The sequence below is a fragment of the Panthera onca genome, chromosome A1, assembly GCF_046562875.1.
Source record: "Panthera onca isolate mPanOnc1 chromosome A1, mPanOnc1 haplotype 2, whole genome shotgun sequence".
NCBI classification, from domain to species: domain Eukaryota; kingdom Metazoa; phylum Chordata; class Mammalia; order Carnivora; family Felidae; genus Panthera; species Panthera onca.
This window is the reverse complement of record NC_138339.1, coordinates 161,017,012-161,040,768: the sequence shown is the minus strand read 5'-3', so window position 1 is coordinate 161,040,768 and position 23,757 is coordinate 161,017,012. Positions and strand designations below refer to the sequence as shown.

Here is a 23,757-nt window from a genome sequence, read left to right as displayed (position 1 = left end):
ATATTTTTTAAGGTTTGATAACAAGCAGTTGCCAAAAAAAAAAAACAAAAAAGGGCCCCAGACAGATGGCTGTTCTTTTCCAGGGGCAATTTGGTGGCCTGTGGCAAAACTTTCAAAAAAGAGAGTGTAAACATTGACCCCCCCCCCCCCAAATTACACTTGTAGCAATCTGTGACATGGAAACGAGCAGACAAGTGAGCACAGATACTTGTACCCATCCCCATGTGGGTGTGACCCAGATGCCATGCAGAAGGCCTGGGCACAGAGTACATTCCCATGTGGCCGTGCGTACAGACATCCTTACCCGCGTCGTATCACTAAGCAAGGAGGCCAAGAGGCGTCACCCATTACTATTTTACAGGGTGTACGTGTGTGTACACACAGGGCAATTGTGCACACACAGGGCGTTGTTTTACAGGGTGTGTGCGGATACACAGGTGTGTGCCCTGTGTGGATACACAGGGCAATGGTGCACTCCGTTTCTGAGAGGGGAACAGAAACATCAGATAAGCTTTCTTTTCTTCACTCTTTCTGCCTTTTCAGCTGTTTTGTAGCCAGATAAAATTCATCTATTACCAAAAATAAGGCATAAAAACTTGAATGAGTGGAACATTTTATGTTCTTTTAAAAAGAATCATACACAGGGGTGCCTGGGTGGCTTGATCCATTGAGCACCTGACTTTGGCCCAGGTCATGATCTCATGGTTCATGGGTTGGAGCCCCATGTCGGGCTCTGTGCTGACAGCTCAGAGCCTGCTTGGGATTCTCTCTCTCCCTATCCCTCTCTGCCCTTCCTCCACTCACACTCTCTCTGTCAAAATAAATAAACCTTAAAGAAATAAATAAATAAAAATTTTTGAATAAAATTTTTTTTTAATTTTTTCAAATCACACACACAAATAAAACCACAAAATTAAGTTGTGATTTGCTCGTAGGGAAGGTAAATATTTTTTTTATTATTTGAGTCCACAGTCCTTCACACTACGAACAACTTCTGGGCTGAACTACAAAATAAGGTAAAGCTCCAAGTAGTGTCACCATTTACCTTGAAACCTTCTCGTCCGGGGAGTCCTGGGTACCCTGCGTCACCCGGGAACCCCTGAAGTGAAACATGGAGAACAGTAATGAGCAAACAAGGGCAACAGTTTGTTCTTAAGAATTACAGAGAAATACGGGGCACCTGGGGGGCTCAGGCTGTTAGGCGTCTGGCTTCAGCTGAGGTCATGATCTCGCAGTTTGTGGGTTCCAGCCCTGAGTCGGGCTCTGTGCTGACAGCTCAGAGCCTGGAGCCTGCTTCAGATTCTGTGTCTCCCTCTCTCTCTGCCTCTCCCCCCTTGTGCTCTGCCTCTCTATCTCAAAAATAAATAAACATTTGGGGCGCCTGGGTGGTTCAGTCGGTTAAGCGGCTGACTTCGGCTCAGGTCATGATCTCACGGTCTGTGAGTTCAAGCCCCGCGTCGGGCTCTGTGCTGACAGCTCAGAGCCTGGAGCCTGTTTTGGATTCTGTGTCTCCCTCTCTCTGACCCTCCCCCGTTCATGCTCTGTCTCTCTCTGTCTCAAAAATAAGTAAACGTTAAATAAATAAATAAATAAATAAATAAATAAATAAATATTTTTAAAAAAGTCTCGGGCATCTGGGTGGCTCAGTCAGTTGGGCATCCGACTTCAGCTCGGGTCATCATTTCCCAGTTCGTGGGTTCGAGACCCACGTCGGGCTCTGTGCTGATAGCTCGGAGCCTGGAGCCTGCTTCAGATTCTGTATCTCTCTCTCTGTGACCCTCCCCAGCTCACACTCTGTCTCTCTCTCTCTCAAAAATACATCAAAAAAAATTTTTCTTAAATAAAAAAAAGTCTTTCCCTTTCGAAAGAAAGAAAGAAAGAAAGAAAGGAAATTACAGAGAAATGCTTACTGGACTCCCTTTTTCTCCTTTTTCACCATCTTTGCCAGGTTTTCCCTGTACAATAAAGATTTAGACGTTAGAATTTCATAAAAATAACAATAAATACGCTCTAACACCAAGGCTCTGAACCCCTACATGAGCTAGCTGCCCACACCACACTAACGAGTAATGCGGTATACAGAGAATAACTGTGCAGTGACAGCCAAAGAGGACTTTCCAGTTTTTAGAAAAGGGAGCCGGAGTAGCCCCAAATCTCCCAAGATAACCGTTACATTTGGCGACAGAGCTAACAGCAGAGAGGTTTTCTGAATGGCAAGGGGCCGGTGGCAGGTAGGCAGAGGACTCATTTTAATGGGGGTCTGCACGCATCATTTTCAGGGTAGGAGCAGGATGGGCTCAGGCCGCTACAAGCGGGTGGGTCTCCCGTCCCCAGGATTCAGGGGTGGGAAGCATCGGAACACCTCACGTCTAGGCCATGCAGTCTGGGCTCCGGGCGGAGCCCCGAGCAGGCTCAGGAGGCAGCCAAAAAGAGCACCTGGCACTCCGCGCAAGAGGACCAGGGGCTTTCAGTGAGAAGCCAGCAGGCGGGTAGCTGTCCAGAGAGCCCCCCAGCCCCAGCTCTCTGCGGTGGGAGGCCTCAGCCTTGCCGGGGGGATTTTCAGGTGGAGGTGGCCTCCTCCTTCCTGCTACAAGGGCTTCGAGAAAGCCCTTCCGGAGAGGACAGACCTCTTCCACTCGTGTTTCTGTAAGTCTGGGATTCTAGGAAAGGGAGGAGCATGAGTTTACAGTCAGGAACAGAAGGGCTTGGGAGGCACTTACTCGGGGCCCTGGCTTTCCGGGCTCCCCTTTCTCTCCAACCCCTGGCATTCCCTTGAAAGAACAGAAAGATTCATTAGGACATTTAAGTAAAATATTCAATTGAGTCGATATTATACTGAAGGTGAAGAAATTCGTAACTTCAACCCAACACTTCGTGAGCATTCCCACAAAATGATGATAAACAAATAGGAATGTGGGCCTTACCTGAAATCCAGGTTCACCTTTCTGACCCTAAAAGAAGTTTTAAAAAGAGAGCAAGAGAGTGAGCCATCAGGATTAACGGTTGTATCGATCTTGACACACCACACTGAACATGGAAAAGGAAAGCAATGCCTTTTCCCGATACATCAACAAGGAAATTCTCTTTGGTCTCCCATGTTCGTGTCCTAACTCCCAGAAGGGTGTGGCTTTAGGAAGACCACGTCATTATGCTCGATCCACGGCAGCTGGGACCCTCCGCCCTCACCCTCAGCCTCTGTCCCTGCTGCAGACCCAGCCTGGCCTCAACCTGGTGCATCTAAGAAGCCCCCATGTGGAGCTCAGCCTTGCCCCAACCCAGTTCAGCTGCCTCTGCTCCCCCTATGCTCATATTTTGCGGGACGGACAATCTATAAACCTGTTTTCTCTGCATCCCTCCAATTTGTCCCAAATTCGAAAGCCAGCATTCACCTAAGAAAGTCCGTCTCCTACCTTCTCTCCTTTAGTGGCAAAGTCTCCTTTTTCTTGAACCTGAGCTTGTCCTGGAACCCCCGGGGGCCCACTGACCCCTTGGTCACCCTGGTGAGGCAAAATAGAACATCTGGTTTGCAAAAAGGTAATCAAACTCTGTTCTAATCTATCCCCGTCTCAGCATAAAACGCAGTGTCAGTAGGAAGATGGTACATTAAGGACACGAAGCCAGGAGACTCTCACCTCTCAGGGGTCAGGAAAGCCACTACCTCAGGTAATAGGAATGGAACCTGAACATCTATGAGACATCTCTGCATGCGTGCATACGTGAGGACCGCACATGCACTTCTGCGGTACATGCATACGTAGCAGGACACAGAGGCTGTCCTCCCGCATTTTGATGGCATGGAGGGAAGGGTCACAGACTGCTAACACAGCCTGAGAGGAAAGGACGTATCTTTAGGGGCACGAAAAGGAAGGGAACCATCGGGAATGTTCTCCCTCGGGAACTCTGACAGCTGGACGCAACCAGAAGTACAGAGAATCCCAGTCATCGCACGATGAGTGAGATCCAAAACACTCAATTTGCAGGGTCACCTTCCTCGGAGGTTTATGGAAAGACTGGACCAAATCTGGGGTGAAACATGGAGGCCACAGGTCAGCCCAGACCTGCCCAGGCCTCTGGTGCACCTGGCACCCACCGGTGGTGGTCTCTACACCGACTTGGGCTCCGATGGAGAAGAATGTGGGCCGCGGCAGGTGCTGTCACAGGCCCAGAATCCCCACTTGGCTGGTACCCATGTGGCTACTCTGACGCAGGGAAACTGGTGGAGAGATCACTGGAGGATCAGGGAGCCACCGCTGGCCTCCCTTCTCCCCTGCTCCAGTCTCTGCCTCCCTGCCTCTCCCGGCTCGTATGACGGCCTTCCATCTCTGCAGGGTTTAGTATAGCTGTACCACTAACGCCCAAGTCCTAAATGTGCCTCTTTTATAATAAAGTCTGGGCCTGGCTTTATCACTGCCAGGGAACATTCTGATTGAATTCAACGCACAGGGAACTAGAACTAGAATGGCCTTGTGTTCTCTGCTGGTCAGACCACACGTAGAAAACCTCAGTGACTTCTAGCCATGGATTTTAAGGAAAACACTAATAAATTCAAGAACATGCAGAGTAGGGGAACTGTGGTTAGGAAGGTCCAAGAGGAGGTCCAGAGGCTGAAATTCTATCATCCCTACAACTGTGATTTTAAACATGACGACACTCCATGGGACGCCTGGGGGGCTCAGTTGCTTGAACATCCGACTCTTGATTTCAGCTCGGGTCATGATCTCATGGGTGTGAGTGTGAGTCCCACATCAGGCACTGTGCTGACAGCACGGAGCCTGCTTGGGATTCTCTCTCTCACCCTCTCCTCTGCTCCCGCTGTCTCTCAAAATAAATAAATAAGTTAAAAAAAATAAAAAATAAACATGACAACAGTCCAGAGCCACGTGTACTCACCTTGTCGCCCTTTGGGCCTTGGAAACTTAAGCCCATTTGCCCCTGTAGATTAAAAATTAGGCTTCCATTATTCGAGTTGTCCACTTTGCTCAAAATCACACAAAATGTAATGATAAGGTGGGGTCAAGGCAGGAGCTGCTTCCAACAAGTATCATAACATTTTCCACAAAGTTGTGTCCTGCTGTATTCAGTGGCTATTAAAAACGTTTTTTAAAGTATTATTGAAAACGAATTCTATAAAACTTTTTTTTTTTTAATTTAAGGTTTTTAAAATGTGACTATACGGGCGCCTGGGTGGCTCAGTCGATTAAGCGTCCGACTTCAGCTCAGGTCATGATCTCGCGGTCCGTGAGTTCGAGCCCCGTGTCGGGTTCTGGGCTGATGGCTCGGAGCCCGGAGCCTGCTTCCGATTCTGTGTCTCCCTCTCTCTCTGCCCCTCCCCCGTTCATGCCCTGTCTTTCTCTGTCTCAAAAATAAATAAAATAAAATAAAATAAAATAAAATAAAATAAAACAAAACAAAACAAAATAAAATAAAATAAAATAAAATGTGACTATAGAAAACTAAAGGAAAGATCAATGATTCCAAAGTAAGGGACTGGTGAAAGGAAAGACAGAACAGATGGATAGATCAGATAGACAGACAGAGAGATGGATAGATGATTGATAGACAGATGAACAGAGAGGCAGATGGATGGATAGATGGAAATGGATGAGTGGATAGATGGATGGATGGGTGGACAGGTAGGCAGACAGATGGATGGACAGGCAGACAGATGGACAGACGATGGATGGATGCATGACAGATGGATAGATAGAGGGATGGGTATACAGATACATGGGCAGGTGGGTAGACAGATGTTAAATAGAGACAAAAAAAATAACTTCCTCAAACTGTTTACAGAGACTAAACAGCAAGTTATGGTGATTTTGTGGTAGTCTTATACAAATGCTGAAGAAATTCAAATGAAAAATATATTTACCTTTTCACCTGGAGGGCCAGGAGGACCTGGAGGGCCCTGTAAAAAAGAGCATTTTAATTAAATATCATTCATAACCCTGGTAAGCTTTAAATGCTTTTTAATGAGGTTATCTTAAGATTCCCACGATTAATATGATATTTGTTAAATATTTAAATTTTATTCCTGTGCTTTGGATCTATAAAATTTTGAAAATAACTAGGAATTAGTCCAGGCCAATAATTACCAGGGATGTAAACACCTCAGAATCTTAGGCACTTCCCTGTGAAATCCACTGACCCAACAATGTGCCCGGCTAACAGGTGATGACTTAAATTATCAGCCAAACTCTCTGAGAGCGCTGGGGTTTCCAGGTTGGAAATAACGTAGCATTTGTCCACTTTGGATATAACTACTTATCTTAAAAAGTTGAATGATTTCTTCAAGTGCATAGACTGTAGTGAAGTAAAAACCTTCCTGTGTTTGCAGCAAAATTTCAGAATGCTTTTTAATCATTAAAAAAAAAAGCCTAGTCATTCTCTTTCACAAAAATGAGTCCATTTATTTGCAAGAATATAAAAGAGGTTACTTTTGCAAGAATGGACATTAGAGTTGCTGGATTTGGAAGAAAGGAAGGAAGGAAGGGTCAAAGGGAGGGAAGAAGAAAGGGAGGGAGGAGGGTGGGGGGGAAGGAAGAAGGAAAGAAGGAAGGAGGGAGAGAGGAAGAGGAGGAAAGAAGCAGGGAGGAAGGAAGGAGAGAGGGAGGGAGAGGAGGAGGGAGGGAGGGAGGAAGGAAGGAGGGAGAGAGGGAGGGAGAGGAGGAGGAAGGAAGGAGGGATGGAAGAGGGAGGGAGGGGGAGGGAGGAGGGAGGGAGGGAGAGAGAGGAGGAGGAGGAAAGAAGGAGGGAGAAGGAAGGGAGGAAAGGAGGAGGGAGAGAGGGAGGAAAGAAGGAAGGAGGGAGGGAGGGAGGGAGGAAAGGAGGAGGGAGAGAGGGAGGAAAGAAGGAAGGAGGGAGGGAGGGAGAGGAGGAGGAGGGAGGGAGGGAGAGGAGGAGGAGGGAGGGAGGGAGAAAGAGAGGAGGAGGGAGGGAGGAGGAGGGAGGGATGGAAGGAGAAAGAGAGGAGGCGGGAGGGAGGAGGAGGGAGGGACGGAAGGAGAAAGAGAGGAGGGAGGGAGGAAGGGAGGGAGGGAGGAGGGAGGGAGGGAGGAAGGAGGGAGGGAGGGAGAGGAGGAGGAGGGAGGGAGGGAGAAAGAGAGGAGGAGGGAGGGAGGGAGGAAGGAAGGGAGGGAGGAGGGAGGGAGGAAGGAAGGGAGGAAGGAAGGGAGGGAGGAGGGAGGAAGGAAGGAAGGAAGGAGGGAGGGAGAGGGGAGGGAGAGAGGAGGAAGGAAGGAGGGAGGGTGGGAGGTGAACCAAAAGGCCCGAAGGACCGGCAGGCGGGCGGGCAAGGACGGCACACCGTGGTGCATTACTCATCGCCAGGGCACAAGGCACTTGACAAGTAGGGAAGTGTTGTTACTGCCAAGTGTCTCGTGCTCCCAAACGGTACGAGTGGGGGACATGGGCCCTCCTCCTGGGAATCACGGGCTGTGCAGGAGGCAGGCAGGGAGCGGAGCCTCCGGGGGGCTGTCTCAGGTGCTCGCCCTTTATCACAAGCATGGCGCAGTCCCCGCCGCCGCCCGGTCTGTGTCCACAGCCGCCCGCGAAGCCGGGCCCTCTGGGATAACTGTTCCTATGCGTCCGCGGGCAGGGCACAGGCTGCCTTGTCCAGCTCTGAGCTCGGCCTCCTCCAGCCACAGTATCATCGGCAGCCCCCCAGCCCCTCCACCAGCGAGGGTGCCGTGTGTGGGGGACGACCTGGCCTGCACTACGGCTGCCATCGTTTTCCCCAGGGACCCCAAGTGCCAGCCACACATCTTCCCAAGAAGCTCTCTCTCCCGATCCAAATTAAGAGAGATCGCGACGCTGTAAAGGTTTCAAGAAATCGGATTTATTTTCACAAACACAGTGCTGTTCACTGAATGAGCGACTCCAAGAGACATCCTCCCCCAAACTTACTGGTGGTCCGGTAAATCCCGGGGGGCCGACAGGACCTTGCAGCCCTGGCAGTCCCGGCGAGCCCTGCAATTTAGTGAAAACGCGAGAATGAGATGGGAGCCAGGAAGAGACACCGCATGTGCTTCTGGTGATTTAGCAAACGCTTACTGGTGCTCCTGGGAGTCCGGGAAATCCTCTTTCGCCTTTCAACAGGGTCCCAGGCACGTGGCCAATTATTTCACCTGGATCCCCCTAGGGGATGAGCAAAAAAAGGAAAGAAAGTCACGAAAACTGATATTCATAGAAAGAAACCGAGAACCCGTTGCGTAAGAGGCGAGCGTTAGTGGTGCCGAATCAGCCCGTGTCTGGGATTGAGAGCCCATCTACGCTTGAAATACGCGCACTGGCCATGTCCACGTTCGCCATGTTCACTGCCACTGCCTCCATGGCCAGCGTCAAGCTCCACGCTTAGCTGGACTCGGCTGCGCCAGGACTGGATGTGGAGGCGTCACACGAGGAGCCCCCCGCTTGTGCGTGGCCGTGCCCCACGCCTGAAGACAGAGCGCAGATCGGGGCCGAGGCTCCATCTGTTCTCATGCGATAAGGCTTATCTTTCACAAACAGACCCAGGATGAGCATCTGTATAAAACAGGCTGTGATTTCATGTGTCTGCTTGGCCAGGCCACAGTACCCAGATGTTCAGTTAAGCCCCAGTCTGGATGTCCCTGGGAAGGTATTTTTAAGATAAGATAACCATTTACATCAGAAGCCTCTGAGTAAAATAAATTATTCCTCTTAATGTGGGTGGGCCTCGTCCAATCAGCTGAAGGCCTCAAGAGGAAGGGAAAAAAAAAAAACAAACCAAAAACCCTGACCTCCCCCAAGAAGAGGAAATTCTGTCTCCAGACAGTCTTTGAACTGGGACCCTGGCTCTTCCCCGGGCCTCCAGGATGCTCTCCTGCGGATTCTGGACTCGCCAGGCCCCCACAATCATGCAATTCCTTAAAGTAAACCCCTCTACCAGGATGTACGTCTGTGCCTGTACGTGTGCAAACACACACTCCACACACACACCCTACTGGTTCTGCTTCTCTGCAGAGCCCCGACTAAAATACAGGACTAACGTGAGGATTCTATTTCTCAGGTTTTCTCAGGGACACAGGGACACAGGGACACTCCACCTCATTCAGATATGTGGTCGTCTGCAGTGTGGCTGTTGAAAAAAAAACTGGAACTTGTCCTTTTACAGGGCTGCTCTCAACACCCAGATGCCCCTGCCCCCCAAACTGCTCTGCGGCATGCACAGGGGTGGGGAGTGGGCACATGCTTTGAGTCATCTTGGTGTGACCACAGCCCCCGGCCACAGCACCGCCCACCTGTCTGGGCAGGACCCATGGGCCAGGTTCCTTTTGCCTCCCCCCCTCCCCAGTCCCAGAGAAGAATGCTGGAGGGGCTGGGACAGAGCTGAGCACCTGCACGGATTCACTCCGCGCTTGCTCAAGGTGCGAGTGTGGATAAAGGACAGGGACCCGTTATTCTGGACGCCGCAGCAGGAGGGGCTCAGGGCTTCTCCTCCTCACCATGTACAGAGGGTCCGGGGCCACCCTGACACAGGGACTATCAAGCTGACGAAGCCCATGGTTTGGCTCTGAATAAGGGGGGTGGGCAGCACACCAAGGGTCTCACCTAAAGTAACTGGGGTCTTCCTGCAGGAATTACAGAACTTATAAGACAGTGTCTCCAGATCACAGGCCACAGAACAAGATGGTGGTATTCAAGTGAAACCACAGAGATTAAACACGGTAACAGTCTGAGTGTTTCTGCCCACGGCTCTGGAAGAGGAGTGTCACCCAGTCTGTCTACACAGACAATTAATCTGGACTGGACTCACATCACTCACATCGCACCATGCTCCCGTTTCTGCTTATTTCCGATTCAGAAACTGCACCTGGTGTCTAAAGTTTACCTCCCAAAATTTAAGTTTGTGCCTAGGACTCAGACACTCTTTGAACAGAGCAGGGTTTAGACAAACGCATCACCAGGCCACCAGTAGACCCGGGAACATACAGTAAAGCTGTGTCTACAGCATCTGCTATATAGGCACCCGTGATGAACCCAGTCGAGTGTAAGTACGTACCTTCATTCCTGGTAACCCTGGTGGTCCCTATAAAAGAAAAGGCTGGTATTAGTTTTGTTTCTCTCAAAACAGCATTAGCATTAGGACAGAAGTGCAAAAAAAAAAAAAAAAAAAGGGAAAGAAAGTGAAGAAGAGAATTTTTTTTCAAATATTTTTTAATGTTTGTTTATATTTGAGAAAGATAGTGGGAGTGTGCGAGTAAGAGAGGGGCAGAGAGAGAGGGAGACATGGAATAGGAAGCAGGCTCCAGGCTCTGAGCTGTCAGCCCAGAGCCCGACACGGGGCTTGAACCCATGAACCGCGAGATCATGATCTGAGCTGATGTCGGGACACTTAACTGACTGAGCCACCCAGGTGCCCCAAGAAAAGAAGAATTATAACCGAAGAAAGAAACGATGCTATACTCACGGGATTTCCAGTGAATCCAGGCAAACCTGGAGGCCCCAGAGGCCCTGGCTCGCCCTGAGGGGACAGCAGAAAGTCACTCGGGTGTGTGGCCAGGCACACAGCACATCCTCCCAGACGCCCACACCAGGTACTCTGTCCTTCCCTTCACAGATCCTTCACTTGTTGGGACCCCCTAACAACTACCTGTTGGCAGCTACCCTGCTCAGTGCCACTTGGTGACAGGAGAAATACACATGAGAATATAACGGATAGGGACAAGGGATAATAATAACATTTCCTTATTTGCTTCAGCAACAGATTAGAGGCAAGAAATTTAGTGTTTATAGCAATCGCAGGTAAGAGTCCTCAGAAAAGGCACAGCTTTGCCTTTTGCGAATATTAAATATTTCGCAATATTTAACTGATTTCCTCATCAATTAAAGGACACTTTAAGGCGAACAGCTTTCCATCTGTGGCAACGAAAACCGTGTCATAGGACTTCTCAACACGAGTCGGGTAACCAGAGCACGGGAGGAAGGGTCTGTGTTCCAAATTTACCTTTGTTCCATTGCATCCGGGGATACCTGGAGGACCGGGGGGGCCATCTTGGCCGGGAATACCCTGCAATTAACAAAGTGAAAAGTAGCCAGAACAGAGGATCACATGATGGTGGGGTCACGCACATCAGAAGTCTCGTTAAGGAAGCATACAGGAAGTTAGATACATACAGGAAGTCCTGGGTTTCCCGGGTAACCTGATGCTCCTGGGGGTCCCTGTAAGGATGGAAATGAGAGAGAGTGCAGTGAGCCGGGGGGACCCTCGTCTCCTCCCACCACACCTACCTGGCTGAGGGTGTCACACCCTTGTCGCTGGGGCTCAGAGCATCCACCCTAAGCACACATTGCATTCTGGGGGCAGGCAGCTGAGGGCCTGGCCCCCGGAAGCAGCAACTCTATACCAAAAGCTGACGCTAATTACAGCAAAACCTTGGCTTGCAAGTCACTGGTTCTGAGAGGGTTCCACAAGATGAGCAAACACCTCTAATACAGTTTAACTTGATAAACGAGTGGTGTCTTGCAATACGAGTCATTCGTGACACCGAATGTCACGTGATCACAACTGAGCCTGTGGTTCTTGAAATCCACTTTGATACACGAGTGCTTTGGATGACAAGTGTGTTTCCAGAAGGAATTATGCTCACAAACCAAGGTTTTACTGTACTTCTAAGACCAAGGCTGCACAGCCACAAAATAACCCTGTCCTCATTCCACACTTCGTGATTTGTAGGTAAAATATATTCTTTATTATGTGTGTAGTATGTATGTAAACATACACGTTATATACGTAGTATACGTGCAAACGCATACAAGTTATGTGTATATAAATATAGACACAATTTACATTAAAATCGCAAACTGCTGGGAAGAAGCATTTGTAAGAGAACTTGGTTCACTGGGGGAGGGGGGGGGGGCAGGCCAGTCCTTCCCAGTGGAAGTCTGGATCTGCTCCGTCACGGGCACCCCCGGGGCCATTTCCTCTACCTCCTGCCCAAGGTGCCGGGGACTGTGTCAGAACAGCGGAATGAAACGTTTACAGCGCCTCTGTTTCTCTGCTTTCAGAACGTGCTTTCAGGGGTCTTCCTCTTTGCATTTGCCAGGAATGGAAGGAGCAAAACCAGAGTGCAGTGTGAAGAAAGAAGACCCAAGTGAGCGCTGGGAAGGTTCGCCCTTTTCTCGATAATGGCAGCCCTTTTCTTCCATGACTTGTAGACACGTCATCGCCCCTCCCCCAAAGCACACGGTGTGTGCGAGAACCCTCTGGAAGAACAGAACCGACGGGAAAAGCCACCACAAGGGCGGGGGTCAGAGCAGGGGGCTCACGTCAGCCCCCCGGCCCCGCACGGTTGGAGCTCTGGGAAGATGGACGGGCAAGGATGGGGGGCAGAGGGGGCGCCCCTCGGGGCTGCTGGGAGGTGAGAAGGGGTGAAGGGCCCTCAAGCGGAGGCGTCACTGTATCACGCATCACCACAGCCTCACGGACTTAGGTGACAGGTGTACTCACCCTTGTGCCCTTTGTTCCAGGCAGTCCGGGTTCTCCAGTGTCACCCTGCAAGCAAACAGAAGTGCCACCGTGACAAGAACGTGGACCACCTTAAACTCACACCCTCCTCCCCGCAGTGGCACGGCCAAGCTTACCTTCTGTCCCGGGGGCCCCTGCGGCCCCTCCGGTCCTTGCATCCCGGGGAACCCGATGACACCCTGCAAGCCCGGGAGGCCTCTTTCGCCCTGCGGGGGAGAAGGAGCAGGTCAGACGGGAGGTGCGCTGGCAGAAATGGAGGGAAGGGATCGGCACTCAGCCCTGCCACGACCGTCCAGCACTGCACAAGTCCCTGCGGGCACCTGAAGGTCCACGCTCCAAACTAATTCCCATTCCAGGAGGCTTTTCTCCAGTGCGTGCCAAGCTCTTTGAGGACAGGAGGGTTTACCTCCGACACCTGGGACAACGCTTTCTATGTTCTATATTCTAAATGCTCAATAACTTACCGGGTAAATAAAATAATGGCTAGTTGGGTTTTTTTCACCGAATTGATTATGCTGTCATTCAACTAGTGGGATCTTATTATCGGCACACGCGGCACTGAGAATCTGTAAGCAGAGCATCACAGTTTTCTTTCGGATTCCTAGGAGGTGTGTAGGCAGAGCTCATGGTGTGAGCTTCCACACGAGATGCTGAGACCTCTCTGTGCAATCAACAATCGGACGATGGGCTTTCAAAAGTGTCCTTAAAAAGTGTTTGTTTGCAAAGGCACAAAGTTTAATTAGAGTCTCTGCCAATGCTCTTGGAGCAAAAAGAAATAAGAAACATTGTTTTTAAAATACTATCATTCAATGGCGGGTGGGGGGGGCGGGCGGTGCCTGGGTGGCTAAGTCCATTAAGCATGTGACTTTGGCTCAGGTCATGGTCTCACAGCTCATGAGTTCGAGCCCCGAGTCAGGCTCTGTGCTGACAGCTCGGAGCCTGGAGCCTACTTCAGATTCTGTCTCCCTCTCTCTCTGCCCCTCCCCTGCTTGCCCTCTATCTCTCTCTCAAAAATAATAAATAAACATTTAAAAAAATTTAATAAAATAAAAATATAAAATACTATCATTCAGTGCATGTGCAGGCGGTCATAATACACTCAAAAAGGAAAAAGAAAGGTCCAAACGTCTGGGGTTCTGAGTCCGAAGCTGGCGCTTGAAGGATGAACACAAAATAAGTATGTGAAGAAAAGAGAGGAGTCACTGAGTCTGGAAGGTGGGGAACAGGCAGCGATGAGGGCGATCTCAGTCGTGTGAGCACAAGAAACTAAAAAAAAATACAACCAGCACAAGAGCACGCAGGAACGTCGACGTTTGACCCGGAAACAGGATTTCTCCCAGAGGCACCAGCGAGCCCGTGACCTGATGCCACGACAATGAAGGCAGATCGCCACACTCAGACTGCCAAGATAAAATCACCCACAATCGCGACCTGAAATCATGAAAACTTGTGTGCTTTACACAGTACATGGACTTCACTGCAATCTTCCAGAACAAAGGGTGCAGATGAAACAGCCATCGCCAGCTGACTTGAAAAAGCAGACGGTCCTATGGATTACTTAGCGCCCAGTACTTTCTAAGTCATATCGGCCCAAAGCAAAACTAAACAGGCAAGCTATACGGTATACAACATAAGCATTTTACCCCCAGAAGAGCAGGTCCCCGAGAGTTACTGGAAAGTTTCACCGTCGTACAGATGGAGGGAAACAGGGCAAGGGGTCTAGGATCTGCCCTTCTTTCCACACCACTGGCCGGTCCTGGCATTGCTGGCAAATTCAGCACCTGTTGCATTTTTAGAAGCTCAGAATGGGGCTCTGAGCTTGGGACTTCCACCGCCGCCCCCCCGTGGACCGCAGGATTAGCTGGAAGTGGAAGTCGGGAGTCCAGAAGCAGCGTGTGAGCAAATGTGCAGATGAGTGCAAACTCGAGAAGACACAATGAAATGGTAAAGGGATTCAAGAAAACTAAGCCATGCAGCCTGGGACAGCCCTCAGGACAGCAGCGCCCAGAGACTCCACCCAGAGGAGCAAATGCTAACGTGCCCGGAGCCCTCGGCACGGGATTCGACACAGCTGGCTCCTCCTCCCGAGAACTGGGACAGCCGGCAAAGGAAAGCGTTCTCAGACCAGGACCTGTTCACATGGAAAGCTACTCAAATATATTCATTCTTACACTGAAACATAATGAACCGTGGGCTCCAACCACAGAGAGCGCTGACCATAGAGATGCTCCGTCATCGTGCCCACCTCCTCGCTACTACTCGGATGTGGGAAAATTCTACCCGAAACAGAATAGAACTGAACTGCCAAGAGCTGGCTGAGAAAAATATATGAACACCGAGTTGTGTCTCCCCAGATAACCTAATAGGACATCGGAAGGAAGTGTGAGAGGCGCATCGATGTAAGAGCCTTCCCATGTATTTGGTGGCATATTTTTAGAACTTCATTAGTATTTGGCTCTATCGCTATGAGACCCAGTGCAGAGAAGACTTTATAATTCTCATTTTAACCATGGAACGCATGGAGGCCGAGAGCCAGATTCGCTGAGTTCTGCAAGTTTCTCACTGAGTCAGCGCTAAAGCCAAAAATAGAAATGAGGTCAGCCTGCACCACAGTGCATGGTTTTTCTAGGTCACTAGAGCAAGCTGGTTCCCAGCAAACTGTTGAACGATTCACCAACGTGAAGTTAGCCCCTCTTATGTCCATTTCACAGACAGGGACGTTAGGATTCTGACACGGAACTGACTTGTCACATGTCACCGGGTGACCCCTACACGCTGCTGGGAACAGAACACAGAAATCAGACTCCCAGTCTTTGCTTGCACCACAAGAACACATTCTTTCCCAAATGTCCCTGGAACACTTAAGCAATCCGTATATCCCAAGAGTTTTGGAATTAACTAGCTACGAAGGAAGTGACTCCTCCATTGACATGGTTCTTGTTATCTCCCACGTATTTTTTTTTAACTTTCCCACTCTTTTTGTTCAGACAAGAGTGCACATGAATAATCCAATATCCCGTGCCCCGTCCAAGGCTATTATGGGCACCCGAGCAGAGCCAGCAGACAGGATAAACGTTCAAACAGCTATACAGTTAGCTGGCACACAGCGTGCGTGGAACGCAGGCCAAATTACTCCTCTGAGCTTTCAGCAAATCCCCACTGTCATTGTAGGAAGCGTTGGCTGATGCAGACAGGCAGTGCAGCTGTAGAAGTAAGACCTCGACTGTGGCCACCCGTACACTGGGGGTCAAGGCAGGAGGGGTTGTGCCGTCAGCGTCCCTGAGAAACAGGACCAAGTCATCTACACCCCACGATGCGGTAAAGGCAAAGGCCAAGGGGCGCCTGGGGGGCTCAGTCGGTCGAGCGTCCGACTTCAGCTCAGGTCATGATCTCACAGTTAGTGAGTTCAAGCCCCTGCATCGGGGCTCTGTGCTGACAGCTCAGAGCCTGGAACCTGCTTCAGATTCTGTGTCTCCCTCTCTCTGCCCCTCCCCTGCTCGCGCTCTGTCTCTTTCTGTCTCTCGAAAATGAATAAACGTTAAAAAAAATTTTTTTTTAAGCAAGGCAAGGTCCAAAAGGCCATGGTGGCCGCCTAACCCGTACCGGGCAGAAATGGAACCCCCAACCACTGTTCATCACAGTAATGAGCATCTCCAATGGAGGGAAGACCAGAGAAGCTGGTAAAATATGACACAAAAGTGTGGATGCAATTGCATTTCATACTTTTATTCTCCAACGTCAGTGCAACTGTATTAGATTCATTTTAAAACGTCCATGCATCAACAGCAGAACCAATTACCGATGTGTCCTCAAATGATGGAATTCAGAGTTTGAAGAGGAAGAGCAAAATGCCATCATTATAAAGATGAAAGAATACAGCCGTGGAGAATAATCTTGGCATCGAAATTAGCCATTCTAAATTAGGCATGAAATACAGTTTCATGCATGGAGTAACTTACAAATTTTGCATAACGTATGTATTATCTAAAGCAAGGACATACTTTTAAAACTCCATCAAATAGGAGGATAAAAGATTCTGTTATAATATCAATTACTCCCCTTCCTCTTAAAATGCTTATGGAAACAAGCTCAAGATGGAACTCCAACGCTAGGACGTGACACCCCTTCCTGTCCAAGTCAGAAAAATCCAAATACAAACGAAGCCCCCTGGTTGGCTGAAATTGGAAGAGTTGTAAAGCTTCTAACTTCGAAGGGTAATACAGTTACGAACCACAAACATTGAAGTTAACACAACATAAACCTAGAGTAAGCTTTCAAGTCCTACTATCAGAGGCCGTAGCATGCCTGTTTCAACGTCAGCATGGGATCACATCCTTTTAGTTAAATTTTAAATTAAGTTTTCACATCTAAAATGATATGACCGAGGATCTTTACAGTGGACAGAAGCACAAGAAAAGTGTGTCCAGAGCACCAGGCTTCCTGGCCCCAGGAGGGCTGACTGCAGGGGGGTAGAGCCATCCACACGCTTGGGTTCATCCATCACAAAGCAGAACAGACCCCACAAGCGGTGTCAGTTGGAGACATTTTGTAGCTGGGTTTCCACCTCTTAGAAGTAAATGCAGTGAGATCGTTTTATTAATTCACCGTGATCGGCACCCTCTCTGAATTCGCTAAAATCGCTGAGCGGATGGATGAACTAGCCAGTAGCGAACCACGCTCGTATGGGTGTGCGCCCTAGAAACTTAACGCGTAGTACAGGGTGGTGACTGGGCCACGGGGCCCCTTTCCAGGTCTGAAGCCATGCGGGCGCCATGGGAACCCCGGCTGACCTATGTGCCTGCGGCCGAAGCAGCAACAGAAAAAGCAAGCTGTGATCAGGACAGGACCCCGGATCAGCTGTTTCTTTCTGTCACTGGGCGCCTGGAGGCTTCCATTTCCAAGCAAAGCTGCAAATGAGTGAAGGAATGAAAGCATTCACTTTTGGAGCCAGGACTCACCAAGAATTCAGCGATGGGGAAACGATTTCAAATGACGGGTCACAGTCAGTCAATGGGTGACATGGGGACTCGGCCAAAAATTCCACAAGAGCAATTGCTGAGCCCAACAACCATCTGCGGGGCCATTTCCTGAATGCCGACAGTGGGAAAGTGGTGGGAAGTGTCACGGGGTCCTGGAAAAACTCTGACGAGGCCCCACTGGGAGCTCCGCCCACACCACGAGGCCTGCCATCGTGGTGGGACTACCGCCCTGGCGCCCCGGCGGGAGGGGAAATACACAGCTGGAGCCCTGAACACGCTTTCGAAAGAGGAGGACGTAAAGACTGATTCTCCTTTGCAGTAGGAGACATGTACCTGGATTCCTACACGAACACGCGTGTATTAATTTAAGGTCAATATTCAGAATCTTTACATTGTGGCTCTCCAGCAAATATGTGTTAAGAGCTTGAGCAATTATATATGGAGGGGGAGTAAAGATGAGCATTCAAGAGGTTGTTTCTAGAAACGAAGGCATTTCTAGAACGTCCTTTACAAATTCAAGGGAAGAGAAGACTCGGAAACGTGTTGGGGAAAAAAAAATCCCCAACCCGTGACCTTGGAGTTCATGACCTCATGTGCTGTCAGATCCATTCCATTCCTAGGAGGGTTCTGGGCCCATCCTGCCTCTTCTAACGCCACCCCACCTCTTGCCACATGACCACCACCAGGCTTATGACTCTGGGGCTGCAGATGGTCGGGTCTGCACGGAGAATGGGGCAGACCTACATGCTGAACCGTGGGAGAGCAGCTGGCTGGGAGCCCTTTCCCCTCTGCAGCTTTACGTGGGTCATTCTGCCACCGGCTTCCTGGGCAGGAATTCCCAACCCTGCGGAGAGGATCCCTCTCGTGGATAAGGCCCACCTAGGCCCAGCTGATGGCTCCCCAGCTTCAGACAGCCCACAGATACAGCACTTCTCCAAGTCTCCATGTTCAAGGACAGATTTCCTTTGGATAAATCCTGATACTGAAACATTATTTGAGCCCACGATACACTCTAGCACAATTCTTGGAATTTCAGCACCGCCGTGAAGCCAGCTGGTGGAGCCAAAGTCTCAAATCGTGCGTAACACAAAACGAGCAGGAGGACGGTTGCAGGGGAGCACACAATATGGATGTGTGATTAATCAACATTGGCAACGAACAGAACCCTCGATACCTTCTGACCTGCAAAAATCCACTTTGTACATCAACTTGGAAGAAAACAAAAAAGGAATTACAGAGAGTTCTTCACGAAATACTTTCTACAGAACCATCATTCAACGCAAGAATAACGTGAAAGAGTCCTAGGTGTCGTCTTCATAAATTTAAACTGCTCGCCTACAGCCATCTAAGGGCCAAACGTCTGACTTCCCCCTTCTAGTGGGAAAAACTTTCCAGAAAGCAAAATCAAGTGCTGACAAATTGTTAGCAGAAAAAAACAAAAACAAAACGACAACAAAAAAACCACCTTAAAATCTTCCAAAGGCCCCTAGGACTTGTAAAATTTCCTGACATGTCTCCCTAATTAGAGCTGAATACTGCGGACAGCGGACATGCTCGAAAGCCATAAGCGGTAGCCAGGATCTTCAGCGGCAAACGTGTGCTTCAGAATTTGTCTCTTACACTCTCTCTGAAAAACCAGGCTAACATGCTTTCGTTAAGTCTCCCTCTGAGGCAGGCATCTGCTCAAAATACTTTGAAGTGTAAATATTTTAAGCCATTCCCCTGAAGTAGTCAGCTGCCCAAACTGGGAAGAGGAGAAACAGTGTGATAACATTTTCCCCAAGTGCTGTGGATGTATTCTGCCAAATCCCGTGTATACATTTCCTGGTAAAGTTGACCTTCACCCGTAGCTTATGCCCATTTTCCCAGCAAACTGCCACCAAAGGCCGTTCGTTCTCTGGGAAACATTTGTCCCTCCCGGCCTCTATTAACTCATTCAAATTTCAAGGAGAAGGTTCAAATTTCTGGATGGGTTCTCCTGTAGCCTCCCCCCACCCCCACCCAGGAGCTCTTCACTCACATGCACTTTTGTCCCCCTCCAGCCTACACCCTGGTTCTCCGCTGCCTCCCCAGCCAGGGTCCCCGCCTCCGGGGAGCACCCAGTGGGGCTCAGAGATGGATGTTCCCATCTGAAACGTTTGTATTCATACCCCACTCCTTACCATCCCCCAGCACCCGACACATCCCCGGATCTCAGCCAAACATCCCTTCCCTGGGGAAGACCTTTTAGATGCAGGTGATCTGAAGAAGACAATTGCATCTAACTAATCCAGCTCAATTAAGAGACAATAAACAAAGAGGGAATGGGCTTTTAGAGGCGCGTGTAAAGAAACCCTCACAACTCTGGCTTCCCACCACAAGGGGGCGCTAGGGGACTACGCTGTCTTCAAATTAAACCCTTCTGGAACCTGAAGCCTTCAGCCTTTTTTACTATTCATCATATTAATGTACTAATATTAAATATTCAGTCAGTTTGATAAGGCCTAAAAGATACAATACCCAGGAAAAGAGAGAATTTTACTTAGAATTAAAAATGTAGGGACACCTGGGTGGCCCAGTCGGTTGAGCATCCCACTCAGGTCATGATCTCGCGGTTTGTGGGTTTGAGCCCCGCGTCGGGCTCTGTGCTGACAGCTCGGAGCCTGGAGCCTACTTCGGATTCTGTGTCTTCCTCTCTCTCTGCCCCTCCCCTGCTCACGCTCTCTCTCTGTCTCTCAATAATTTAAAAAAAAAATTTAAGAATTAAAAATGTAATTAAAATTAAATATGAGACTAGTAGCCTGAACATGAAGGCTATAACATGGCAGGTGAGTGCTGATGAACCCACCAGTAATAAGAATGGTGGCTAGTTCTCAGATTGCTTCTTCCATTCATTTTGTAAACTGAGTACTTGAATCAAACAATAATACAGGAAAAAAGTAAATTCAGCTTTCTAAATGATGGCATGAAAATAGCACACATGGAAAAAATTTTAAATCCTTACAAAACATTCATAAAACAGGTAGAGGCTGACAGGAGAATTTCTTTAAAGGCTTTTCTTTGGTCCCTTCTTCAAGTTTATAGGAAACATATACATAAGGTGATTTAATCCATTCTGCTGATCTTTGCCATTTGTGAAGGCAAAAAATTCATCCAATTTTTAATGGCTTCCAAAAAAGATGATTAACATCTCCCTTGCTAAACTCTTGATTTACTGACATGGAGCTCGTGTGAAAATCAGAACCGTAAATGCCTGTGCCTAATCCTACTACCTTCTGTTCTGTCATACACAGACTTAAAGATTGTGTTTTAAAGCAGAAAACAGTATAGACATAAAAGGTAGCTCTATTGCGGCTCGGACCCTCACCGTGGCTGTGGACGGTTGTGCATGTTACACACTGCAGCGAGTACAGGGCGAAATCCAGCTGCAGCTCAGCACTGGCCCGGGGAGGGGAGGGGGTGCTGGTCTAACAGGCACAGAGCTGGGCAAAACTCAGTAGCAGCAAAGCCACCAAGCTAGAAATAGACCCTACAAAGGGGTTCTGTTTATGAACGAATGCTTACAAAGCTGCACTCTGGGGTAAGGGAATAATCTTGCCTAAGAGGAGCTGTGCTTCCACTCACCAGCACAAGTGCCTTTTCTTCTTCTTCTTTTTTTTTTTTTTTGTAACATTCCATGGGATTTATCAAAATTCTATGTTATACCTTGAAGACTGGGAGAAGGATAAACACCGCAGGAAAATAACTAATTGACAGCAAAGTAACAAGGTTATTAAGAAGTAGCAGAGTTAGCAGCTCTAGAGGATGTGGACAGAAAAAGTACATCTTTTTCTCAAAAGACACTTTGCAGGGCGCCCAGGGGGCTCAGTCAGTTAAGCATCCGGCTTCAGCTCAGGTCATGATCTCATGGTTCGTGAGTCCAAGCCCCTCATCAGGTTCTGTGCTGACAGTGTGGAGCCTGCTTGGGATTCTCTCTCGCCCCCTCTCAAAAATGAATAAACATTTTTTTTAAAGAAGATACTTTGCTCTGTTTTCACTATCGCCAACCACCTTGAGATTTGGAGAGATGGCTTCCATGTCGTCAGCAAACTTGAGAAAGAGCGATCAGTGCACAAAACCTAAACAGCCTTAGAGGGTTTTCATGTTACCATAATGAGGATGTTATTCACCTGAACCTGGAAATGTATGTGGGTGTGTGACACAGCCCTGGAAGTGCGTGCATCCTGAACAAAATCGGGACACATAAAAGTCAGGAAGTGCCACAATCTAGGTCAGGCATTTGTGTGTGTGTGTGTATGTGTGTGGTCTGTGTTAACAATAAAAATGAAAAATGCAAAAGAAATGCCCTGACAATAATCATCATAGTTAATAACATGAAAGGCACGCAAGGTATCGGTCAGGTTTAACCTTGAGAAAAATTGCTAGTTGTCCGTTAAGAAAAAATTTTTTTCTGTTTTTTCTTTAAAAATGTAGTTAAATGCAACTACCTATCAAAAGTAGGTTTTACGGGTGTCCCTGCTCCCCAGCACCCAGCACAGACAGCACATAGTAGGTGTTCACTAAGTATTTCAGGAGTGAATCAGGGAACACAAAGTATTAAAGATTCCAAGGAAAGGGGCACCTGGGGGGGCTCAGTGGGATGAGTGTCCGACTCCTGGTTTCAGCTCAGGTCATGAACTCACAGCTTCATGGGTTCGAGCCCCGCATCGGGCTTCACGCTGACGGTGCAGAGCCTGCTTGGGGATTCTCGCGCTCTGCCCCTCCCCCACTCATGCTGTCTCTGTCTTTCTTAAAATAAATAAATAAACTTAAAAAAAAAAAAAGGTTCCAAGGAAATAATATAATACTAAGAGGACACAGGGTTAGAAATCTGGTTTCCAAACTTGACAGAAACACGAGGCATGGTTGCTCTGCTTTGGGGCACCTCCTACAGTGAGGGCACTGATAATGCTGTATATTGGGGAGAACCCCGGCCAAGGAGCCAGAGACTGTGTCTGTAGCCCCAGCCCCCAAGACTCTCTGAGAATCAGGCCGGCCGGCCAGAAGATGGGACGACTGAGTCACACTGGATCCTAGAAAGGATCACACCGTTGGGTATTCCCTGACTTCCCGCTGTATTCAACACTGGACCCATGATTTGTGGACCAACCTGGTCTGGCTGTTGTTTATTTAAATACACATATTTTGCACTTACTATCAAGATTTCTCAGCCCATCCAGTCGACTGCATTTCCTATAAAAGCCACAGAGTATTTTAAAAGAGAATGAAAAGGCAGTGTCGCCTTTTTCCCTTCCCAGTGGTCACGACCCATGAATTATCTCACTCTTATTTCTGAGGCTAAATTTGACAATGGGAAATAAAGATTTCTTGGGTATTGAAAAGATAAGGCAATTTGTTTTTCTTTTTTTTTTTTAAGAAATTCCTCACTTATCTTATGCATAAGGTTTTTTTATTTTTCCTCAATGAACACATCTGATATTCATTCTTTTCCAGCTCCGGACACTCTGTTTATTCTCCCAAGTGAGCCCGAGTCTGTACAGCCACCCCGTGCACCAGCCCCAGGGCCCTGCTCGCAAGTATCCGATAACACACACGTGTTCTGTTTCCTCATCCTCCGACAAAGCTGCCCGGCCGTGCTGCATTGCTAACAATGTTCTCCCCAGCACGCGGCAATAATTTCAAGACGTCATTAATCATACTCAGAATCTAAAAGATAAGAGCAGTTCCAAAGTGGCTGAAACATGACAACTCCATTTTGCCCGTATAATGCAATGCCATACTGGGAGGGCCTGAGGTTTCACAGAACCCACAACTCGCTTACCCTCGTTAACTTGGAAAAAGGGGTCAGATCCATCTGAATTAATAATTAACTGCATTTTAGCCTATTTTCAGTAAACACCATTAATTCTTTTAAAACATAGACAGTCACTCAAGGAAAGAAATTAAGCAAGATACAGAAGGGTGTCTGGGGGGTCAAGATTTTGATCTGACAACTGAATAGCTACGAAAAGCGTACAAGTGCACCATCAATACAAAAACCATGGTGCGGAATTAACGCAACAAGTAACTATGTCTTAAATATTTGAAAGCAGCCTTCCCTGAAAAGGCAGGGTCCCTTCACCACAGGATTGGTAACAGAATTGGCAAACCTGTCTCCAAAAGATAAGGTGGAGATTATTTTAACCCAATAGCCAAATCACAGCAAAATTGTAAGTTAGTAGAATCTTATTTAATGCCATTTTTACTCTATATATTTTGTAGAGGTTTCTAAGGTTGCATTTACAAGATAGTTTCTTGCTTTTTTATTCTAAT

General features: G+C 48.4%; 1 protein-coding gene across 1 annotated transcript in view; it reads right to left on the bottom strand.

The window, feature by feature from the left end:
- Nucleotides 1–23,757, bottom strand: part of COL4A1 (collagen type IV alpha 1 chain) — a 154,758-nt gene that overhangs the window by 50,885 nt on the left and 80,116 nt on the right. The window contains exons 3-17 of the mRNA XM_060636698.3: nt 12,604–12,693; nt 12,470–12,514; nt 11,137–11,181; nt 10,967–11,029; nt 10,430–10,483; nt 10,022–10,048; nt 8,053–8,136; nt 7,906–7,968; nt 5,873–5,908; nt 4,891–4,932; nt 3,411–3,497; nt 2,925–2,951; nt 2,721–2,771; nt 1,911–1,955; nt 1,046–1,099 (exon numbers count right to left, since the gene is read on the bottom strand). Of these exons, the coding sequence (XP_060492681.3) occupies nt 1,046–1,099; nt 1,911–1,955; nt 2,721–2,771; nt 2,925–2,951; nt 3,411–3,497; nt 4,891–4,932; nt 5,873–5,908; nt 7,906–7,968; nt 8,053–8,136; nt 10,022–10,048; nt 10,430–10,483; nt 10,967–11,029; nt 11,137–11,181; nt 12,470–12,514; nt 12,604–12,693 (813 nt within the window). The remainder of the gene's footprint in view (nt 1–1,045; nt 1,100–1,910; nt 1,956–2,720; nt 2,772–2,924; nt 2,952–3,410; nt 3,498–4,890; nt 4,933–5,872; nt 5,909–7,905; nt 7,969–8,052; nt 8,137–10,021; nt 10,049–10,429; nt 10,484–10,966; nt 11,030–11,136; nt 11,182–12,469; nt 12,515–12,603; nt 12,694–23,757) is intronic.